The sequence below is a fragment of the Tenrec ecaudatus genome, chromosome 4 (assembly GCF_050624435.1).
Source record: "Tenrec ecaudatus isolate mTenEca1 chromosome 4, mTenEca1.hap1, whole genome shotgun sequence".
Taxonomy (NCBI): Eukaryota; Metazoa; Chordata; class Mammalia; order Afrosoricida; family Tenrecidae; genus Tenrec; species Tenrec ecaudatus.
Window position 1 is genome coordinate 19,045,426 of NC_134533.1, and position 9,990 is coordinate 19,055,415.

Here is a 9,990-nt window from a genome sequence, read left to right on the forward strand (position 1 = left end):
TGAAGTCTATCTGTGTTGTGCTCACCTTTTGACGAGGCCCATGCAGGAAACGCTGTTAGGTGGGAATTAGAGACTTTGACTAGAAGAGCCCATATTAAATAATTCATCCCCTCAGCAAACATGCCTTACCCCACCACGAGTTCAGTTTTTAATTTATTTAACAAGGTTTCCAGTGTAAACTATCTTCCCCAAGGTAGCCACATGCTTCATTTGCTCCTCTCAAATATGTGACTGAATGTCATCTTCTCATAGACTTTCCCCTGCAGACCTTTATTAAAATTTTCTGCATACTTTCCTACTTCGTTTTTATATTATTCAATACCTCCTATTATATGAGATAAACTACTTTTCTTCCTGTCTGTTTTTCATCCTCCTATAATAATGTATTATAAAATAAGTGACACTCATTATTTCATGTAAAATGTGTACTTACTATAAAGAATGAGTTTATTAGCATAATATGAATCAATCATCTCTCTCTATGCTTTTACTGTGCTGAGTACTATAAACCAGATAATGAATGGGATATATGGTTTCTGCCTTCATAAAGATAGAAAATCAATGAAAGAAACATATGAAAGAGGATACATTTGAGACTATGTTATGATGTGCCTAATCTAGACTTGACACCAAATATAAATTGAAACCTGATAAATTCTAGTTTTAAATTTTAAAAAATTCTTATCTTTCTATACTTAAAATAATGTATTCTATTCATTCCTCTGGAGACAAACAGTGTAAGGCTATAGAAAGGTCAAATGTATCACCTTGAATCACATACACTTATATACAAATGTTGCTATTATATTATACAATTCATTTTATGTAGAACATTTGAACACATTTTCCAGGTTCTATGTACAGCATGCTTTACCTCTTTGTTCCTCAAACTATATAGATCATGGGATTTAGCATAGGTTTTACTAGGATGTAAAAGAGAGGCAATTTTATCGGTATCAAAAGAATAACAAGATTTGGAACACACATACATGAATAATAGAGTCCCTAAATGTTTCCTGCCTCCCACTATCATGATTCCAATTCTACCTTACAAATCCAGATAGACTAGAGGATGGACACTGGTACAGATAGGAAGTGGAAACACAGGGAATCCAGGGAAGATGATCCCTTAAGGAGCAGTGGTGTGAGTGGCGATACCGGGAAGGTAGAGGGAAGGTGAGGTAGAAAGGGGAAAACAATTACAAGGATCTACATATAATCCACTCCCTGGGGGATGGACAAAAGAAAAGTGGGTGAAGGGAGATGTTGGACAGTGTTATGCATGACAAAATAATAATAATTTATAAATTATGAAGGGTTTATGAGGGAGGGGGATGAAGAGGATTGTGAAAAAATGAGGCACTGATACCAAGGGCTCAAGTAGAAAGCAAATGTTTAGAAAATGGAAACAAATGTATAAATGTGTTTGACACAATGGATGTATGTATGGATTGTGATAAGAGTTGCACGAGCCCCCAATATAAAATTAAAAAAACAAAAATTCACAGTCCCAGAAACCCATAGGTCAGTGTCATCCTGTCCTATAGGGTTGCCATGAGTTGAAATCAACTGGATGACAGTAAAGTTTTGTGTTTTGGTTTTTGATCATTTTATTGGGGGCTCATACAACTCCAAGCACAATCCATGCATACATCCAATGTGAAAAGCACATTTGCACATTCATTGCCCATCATTCTCAAAATATTTGCTCTCCACTTAAGCCCCTGGCATCAGCCCTCATTTTCCCTCTCCCTCCCGCTCCCCCCTCCTTCATGAACCCTTGATAATTTGTAAATTATTATTTTGTCATATCTTACACTGTCCAATGTCTCCTTTCACCCACTTTTCTGTTGTCTGGCTCCCAGGGAGGTTATATGCATATCCTTGTAATTGGTTCCCCAATTTCTACCCCATCCTCCCTCCACCCTCCCAGTATAGCCATGCTCACCACTGGTCCTCAAGGGATTATCCATCCCGGATTCCCTGTGTTTCCAGTTCCTATCTCTGGTCTAGTCAGATTTCTAAGGTATAATTGGGATCATAATAGTGGAATGGGGTAGGTGTGGGTGGGAAGCATTTAGGAACTAGAGGAAAGTTGTTATGTTTCATCATTGCTACACTGCACCTTGACTGGCTCATCTCCTCCCCACCACCCTTCTGTAAGGTTATGTCCATTTGCTTACAGATGGGCTTTGGGTACACACTCTGCACTCCCCCTCATTCACAATTATATGATTATTTGTTCTTTGATGCCTGATAACTGATCCCTTCAGCACCTTGTGATCACACAGGCTGGTGTGCTTCTTCCATGTGGGCTTTGTTGCTTCTCAGCTAGATGGTTGCTTGTTTACCTTCAAGGCTTCAAGACCCCAGATGTTATCTCTTTTGATAGCTGGGATATCAGCTGATAGCAGGAATATCAACTTTCTTCCCCACATCTTGCTTATGTACCCACTTGGTCTTCAGCGATTGTGTAATCATGGAATGCCAGTTTAATAGAACAAAGTATTCTTGCATTGAGAGAGTACTTGAGTGAAGGCTGAATGTCCATCTGCTACCTTAATACTTAACCTATACATATATGCATGTAGATCTATTTCCCCATACTCATATATAAATATATAAAATATATTTACATATATACATGCCTTTATTTAGACCTCTATAAATGCCCTTTGCCTCCTAGCTCTTTCCTCTATTTCATTTGACTTTCCTCTTGTCCCACTATCATGTTCAACCTTCATTTAGGTTTCAGTAATTCCTCTCGGTTACATGAGCCTTGGTTATGCCCTGTCAGGTCATACACCCTCCTCACCACCAATTTGGATCACTTCTTGTTCCCTTGTCCCTGGGTTTATTAACACCAGTTTCTTTTCCCCCCACTTCCCCCTGGAACTGTTAAACCCATTGTTTCCTCTTCCAATTGTTCATCCAGCCTTTCTTATTTAGACAGACCTGCGGAGATAACAGGCACAAAAACAAGACAGCAAACCCAAGCAATAAAAGAAAACAAAACAACAACAAAAGGCCAATGACAGAAAAAAAAAACCAGAACAACAACAAAAACGAAAAGCTCATAGTTAGTTCAAAGACTATTTGTTGGCCTTTTGTTTTCTGGAGTGTTTTCTGGTAGAGTTTGATGGGGCGCCAAGCCCTGGCTCCAAAGTCTATTTTTGGTATTCCCTGGGGACTTCATAGCCCTGTTCCCCTTGGTGTTCTGCTCCACACCCTTAGTATTTTGCCTCAGTGTGGTTGGATCCGATCAGGCGGAATTCCCACACTGTGTCTCCAGTGTTGTCCCCTGTAGGGCTATGGGTCAGTGAGGGATGTCGTGTCTCACAGTGGGGCCGGCCATATGGTCTTCTCTGTGGATTGGCTGCCCTGAGTGGTAATATCGTCCTCAAGGCTTCGTGGGTCAGGCTGAGCTCCACTCTCTCTCTCTCCCCCTTCATTTGCTCCTGTGTGCTCTGATCAGACATGTCCCTCTCCCTGAGCTGCAGATTCAGTGCTGTCCTCTGAAATAAATTCTTCTGTGGGCAGGGGCAGGTGTCCACAGAGTTGGGATTGGGGCCGGCCCCTCAGACCTCTGTTGTTTGTTTTGTTTACTTTATGGCCTCTGGAGGAAGGTTAAAAGGAAAAAAAAAGAATTTTCTCTTTCTCCTCCTTCTCCTCTTTTTCTTCTTCCTCCCGTTATTTCTTCTCCTCCTCCTTCTTTTTTGCCTTCCCTGTCACTGAATGAAGTAACACCCTGGTGGCACTGTGGGCTAAGCATGGGGCTGCCAACTCAAGATTCCAGTAATGCTTACATTCTCCGAAACCTTAAGGAACAGTTCTGTTCTGTCCCATAGGGTCTCTATGAACCAGAATCAACTCAATGGCTTTGGAATTGATTTTGGTTTGGTTCACCCTATTTTGACCTGCTGAAGTTATTTATAAGAGAGTATGACCAAAACATATTGCTGCGCAATTGAGATAGATAACGTTTATTGTACCAATGTGGCCAATGAACATATGTGGGAATAATTGAAGGACAGAGAGATAAATGGCTCAGCAAGCCTCACCTCTTTTCTCTTGCCCTTTGATCATCAGACCAGTGTATGGCTGCCTTGCTTGTTCTGTGCCTCAATTTGCAAGCTACACTACTTGTGGGTCACCTAACCCATGGACTGTGTCGCTGTAATTTGAGGTTCCTTCAAGACCTGCTTTGCCACACCATTGGAATTTGCATCTCTTGAGCTGGAGACTGTTGGACCCTGTCATCTGGCTGACTGTTGGTGACCTGCCTGCCTTGCTGTTTGCTGCCTGTGGCCAAACAATCTGAATTTCTCTATATAGGACTACCTGACGACCCTCAAGACTCGAAGGATTGCCAGTTTCTCCAAGCTGTCTCACAGGAGTCAGTTGCACTGAGTCATTTGAACTGCTTTATGGATTGTTTATTTCTCATGTTATATATATCTATATAAATAGATACATACATATACACAATTACTATCATTCTGGTTTTGTTTCTCTAGGGACCCTGTCTAACTTAACAATAATGAAAAACAAATTACAAAAACAAAGAGAGGCCATTTTTAGTCCATCCAAGTCTATATTCTCCTGAAGCCAGATTTTAACTCATAATCTAAAACAAATTTCTTCCCAATGAAAATTTGGACTTAGAGTGATCATTTACAGGGTTTCCTAGACTTGTGGTTTCAAACAGCCAACCATATAATTAGAAGCCCAACACCTAACTCACAGCACCATTAGTGTTTTGTTTGTTCTCTTTTGATCTAAGTAAAGTGAACTTTTAAAGAGGCACAAGATTTTTCTAGCACATTTAGGTCTTCGAGTTAATTCAATACTGTTTTTCAACACAAAAAATTCAATGGGAATCCTGAGTATGTAAGTTCTTGCTCTTGAAAACCATCCTTCTAGGAGGAAACTTAACTACATGTCAAAAATGTCACTCTTTGTGAGAAATAGTCCAAACCAGTTGTTCTAGATATCACTTTATTTCATAGTGTTAATTGATTAGACTATTTCAAATAATTTTCTCTAAGAGATTCATTACTAAAATTCTATTTCTTGTGAATTTTACATTATTTGGTGAATACTAAGAAACACACACAATTGATACACACACAATCCAATTCACTTATGAAAGGATTTATAAAAGTATTGCTAAAAATCATAGAAACCTTTATTAAACACAAAACGTGAATCTAAAGTTTCGTGATATATTTTCCGTTTAAATCTATCCCCTTCAGGAGTTGCTGTTTCCTTCCGTCTCTCCAACTCTTACCGTAATAATTCTTTGATTTACACCACATCAAAATGGGCACCTGGACGAACTCAAGTGATGCTAATTGTGTTCTTTTAAACTGTTCTTTGTGCTTTCAGATCACAATGAAGCCTGAAGGGTTAAGATCAGAGCTATAAGGTAGATGAGGCATGGTTTCTCAAGGAAATTCTAATAGCCCTTTCTGTCCTTGAAGAATGGTTGTGATGGGAAAGCAATCCTGTCACAAACATTTTATAAAGGTGATTGAAGATACTATTATAGCTGAGACTATATTTCACATCTATTTAGTTAGCATTTTTCCAATTCACTTATTAAAATATATGTGATTGGTATAAAACGAAAGAATTTCATTTCTATTTTGAAATAAATGAAGGATTTTTTGAATGAGAAAATCATCAGTAGACCTAACTTGATATTCATCAGATTGGTGTCATTCTCACCCAAGGGCAGGAATGTATTCTTGCTTTCTCAACTGATTACTTGTCTGACTTCATTGAGACAAAATATTTATGAGTGTTTCTCTCCTTTGAAATAATCCCCAGAAATTTATAATGCAAATTTTTTCATTATTTCTAAAGTACTTAAGAACAAAAAATAATGCAGTAGGTCTTATGTAATTATCCAGGATGCTTGGGTGAGATAACTACTGAATGCATTTATCTATATAAGATCCATATATACTTCTCACATAATTATTGCCTCTAAATGTTGATGGTACAGTAAATAAAACTATTTTTTTGTATGTTGAAACCAAGACCGCACAAATTGCATAAGTACTGTGCACAACTGGAGTTCCAAGACCGAACTAGAAATTAATGACACACAGAGAGAAAATATCTCTGCAGCTATCCAAGTGTTTAAAAATAGAAAATTATATGCAAAAATGTACAATAATATGCATTATAAAATTATCTAAAAATTTTCAACAGCAGTTTTGAGCAGGCAAGAAAAGTCAGTGAACTTGAAGATAGATCAATAGAAATCATCTCCTCACAGGAAGAAAGCAAGGAAGCAAAATCAAATTGGAAAGAGTATAACATAATCAAAACATACTGTTGAAAGGGAGATAATAGACCTACGTTCAAACATAATATGTAAAGACACTTTCATGAAGTCTTAAACAGAATGAAGATAAAACAAAGACATCATGTGAGTAGGAGACTGTGAAGATGCCCCAGGACTCACAGAGATATGCTCACTTAAATGGAACCCGAAGTGCAAGAGAAACTATCACAAAAGCATGATTGCTGCCATGTCAATACATCACAATTGCAGGTAGGTTAGCAAAGGCAGGAAAGGCGCCATCATCAGGATAACCCCAAACCAGCTCTACTGCCATCGAGCCAATGCTGACTCATAGGGACACCCTGTGTTTTTCTGAGACTGTAACTTCTCAAGGGTCTACAAAGACAGTCTTTCTCCCCGAGCTGTTAGTGGTTCCCCATTTGAATCGCAGCCCAATGGGTAACCACTACACCACCAGGGATCTTATCATCAGGATAGGTACACCATATTCTAGATAGAAAAGCTTACAAGATTGGCTCAGATACCTGTGGCAGTCAGGATATTACTCATGATCATGAGGACTCTAGTATCCTAAATTCCATCATGGATTATAGCTGTTATTTTGAGGTACCAAAGAGTCAGTCCTGACGAATAGAGACTCTATAGACAACATAACAAAATACTATCCAGTCCTGTTACCTTCCCAATTGTTCTCTTGTTTGCGCCCATTGCTGTAGTCACTGTATCAATCCATCTTGATGAAGGCCTTCCCTTTTGGGCTTCCCCTTTACTTTATAAGCGTGATGCCATTTTCCAGGTACTGGTTTTCCAGACAATATATCCAAGGTGTGTGAGAGGAAGTCTCACAATATGTCCCTCTTAGGATAATTCTGGCTATACTTCTGAAAATGATTTGTTTGTTCTTTTGGGAGTACTTAGCCCTTTCAATATTCTTTGCTGGTGCCATAATTCAAATGCACTGATTCATTTGGGATCTTTCTTATAATATATCCAACTATTAGTTATTATCATATCTTTCATGAAGTATATCTTCAGGTTGTTTTCCTATTATTACATTAGATTGGTCCATTAGCATATTAATTTTGGGGTGAGGGGGCTGCATATTAACAATGTCAATTCATTTGGGTACATACGTTCAGATATACCTTTATAAATGGAAAATTTTAAGTAGAATAATATGTTATATATATATTTTAGTGTTATTAATTTTTGTATTTTATTTACTAATGTTTATCTCAAGATCATGAGGCTACCATTTTAATTTTCTTCAGAAATTAAAGTGGTTATGATATTCACATTTATACTTATAATCTATTTCAATTAACTTTTATATATGATAGAGTAACTAAAGTTTATTATTTTACATAGGAAAGCTACTTGATCTATGTCAAACACTGAAAGACCATTATTTCCTTATTGAATTATAGAGAAGATTTTCTTTAAAATCAAACAAAACTATAGGGGTGTGTCTGTTTGTGGATTTTATTTTCTCTGTGTTTTGTTTTGTTTATCTATCTGCCATGTGTATGCTAATGGGAGACTTTCTAAATAATGTAGTTTTGTGAATGAACACATATACATTTATATAGCATATTCAAAATCTGTTACTGGATCCACCCAAAATTCTTTCTCCTGAGATAGTTCTGTGGTTACCCTAGCTATCTTGCATTTCCATGCAAACTTGGAAATAACTACACATACATACACACACACACACACACACACACACACAGGATTTCTAAAAATTCATGGAAAATTAAATTTTAAGAAATAATGGAATTTGTTCAAGAACTTTGAAGCCTCTTCATATCTAGTCATATGTATAGACAAACACACATATGTATTGAAATTTGTATTTTGAGTGCATTAAACCTAAAGTGCAATCTTGATATCTGTATACCTTTATGCCTTCCAATCAACCCATGGTCATGATATACATATCTCTCAAATTATGTATTCTTTAACAAAGTAGAGACATCTTATACTTTCTAACAGTGAGTTATTTTTAAAAATTTAAATAGTATGCATTGCTGTGCTTAGTTCAGGTAGAAGCATCCATTATGTTCTATGTCAGTCTACCATTACACTGAGACCTTTGGTTTAAATTGTATGCACTTCATTGAAAAAATATAGATATACACATATATATGTATATACACATAAAATATATTTACCACAAGCATTAAAAAAGAGTGCTAGTGGGAGATGTATATAAAAGGTTCTCTTTAATGGTCATATGCATATTTGGCAATACAAGGACAGAGATCTGGCCTTTAGGCACTTGTATTGAACTTGAGAACAAGACCAAAATTCATACTAAAAAGAAAGCAGAAGAATAGTCAGTACTGGAACATCTATCAGTTTCTTATTTTCGTTGAAAACAAGACACATTTTCCAGTTTCCCAGATCTTTTAAGGATTTCCTTCTAGAATAAACAACTGTCTATGACTTTATTCATTGAGTATGCATGTACTTTAAACTTTAAGTAGGAATTTTGCACAGAGATTTCCATATTCTGTGCAAGGCACCTTTCACCTCTTTGTTCCTCAAACTGTAGATTAGGGGATTCAGCATAGGTATTACAATTGTGTAAAATACAGAGGCCATTTTATCGTTATCGAAGGAATGGCTGGATTTGGGCTGCACATACATGAAGGACAGAGTCCCATATAACACAATCACTACTATCAAATGAGAGCCACACGTGGAGAAAGTCTTGTATCTGCCCTCTGCAGATTTCATCTTGAGGATGGCTGCAAGGATCAGCATGTAGGACACAAGGACTATAAACAGAGAGGAAACCAAATTGAATGCTGAGAAGATCAGGACTATCAGTTCAACGTCACGTGTGCTGGAGCATAGCAATTCTAACAAGGGAAGGCTGTCACAGTAGAAATGACTGATGACATTGTAACCACAGAAGGAGGAAATAAAAATCTTGATGGTGGTCAAAAGAGAAGTAAAGGCACTGTAGAGATAGGGAACAATCACCAGGCCCCAGCATACTCTTTCAGACATGATGACTGTGTAGAGCAGAGGGTTGCAGATGGCCACATAGCGGTCATAGGCCATTGCTGACAGAACAAAAAGCTCACTGATGATGAACATTATGAAGAAAGCAAGCTGGGTAGCACACCAATTATAGGGGATCGTATTTTTCTGCACCACAAAATTCACCAACATTTTGGGTCCCACGGCAGTTGAATAGCCAAGGTCAATAAAAGCCAGATGCCTGAGAAAAAAATACATGGGTGTTTGTAACCTGGAGTCTATCTGGGTGAGGACGATCATGCCCACGTTGCCCACCACAGAGATCATGTAGATGATGAGAAACAGCACGAAGAAGGGAGCCTGGAGCTCAGGGCGGTCTGTGATCCCCGTCAGAATGAATTCCTTTACCACGGTTAGATTTTGTTTATCCATTCGGGCTGCCAAGGAAACTTACTGTGGAAAGAGCCATCGTGGGGATCGTTATGTTTCACAAAGTACAACCTGATAAAATATTAGTAGCAAAGGCATCAAACGTGAAATAAATTTTCAAAAGAAATCTTTAAATAAGACCCACCAGTGTCATTGCACCTGGAACTAGATTTAGAAAACATGAAAGGTTGTTTCAGAAATACTATAACCTTTGTATTTTAATGCCATAGTCTGCTTTTCATAGCAAGATATTT

At 37.7% G+C, this 9,990-nt stretch overlaps 1 protein-coding gene across 2 annotated transcripts; it reads right to left on the reverse strand.

Annotated features, from left to right (window-relative positions):
* Nucleotides 1-802: 802 nt before the first annotated feature.
* On the reverse strand, nucleotides 803-9,739 carry LOC142446414 (olfactory receptor 8K3-like). Of its 2 annotated transcripts, XM_075548165.1 has the most exons (2): nucleotides 8,852-9,739; nucleotides 803-874 (listed from the first exon to the last, which is right to left on the reverse strand). In XM_075548165.1, exons 1-2 carry the CDS (start codon nucleotides 9,737-9,739, stop codon nucleotides 803-805), a joined length of 960 nt encoding a protein of 319 aa, XP_075404280.1. The 2 variants fall into 2 exon arrangements, with proteins under 2 accessions (XP_075404280.1, XP_075404281.1); XM_075548166.1 differs by lacking the exon at nucleotides 803-874 and having other exon boundaries at nucleotides 8,798-9,739.
* Nucleotides 9,740-9,990: the final 251 nt, after the last annotated feature.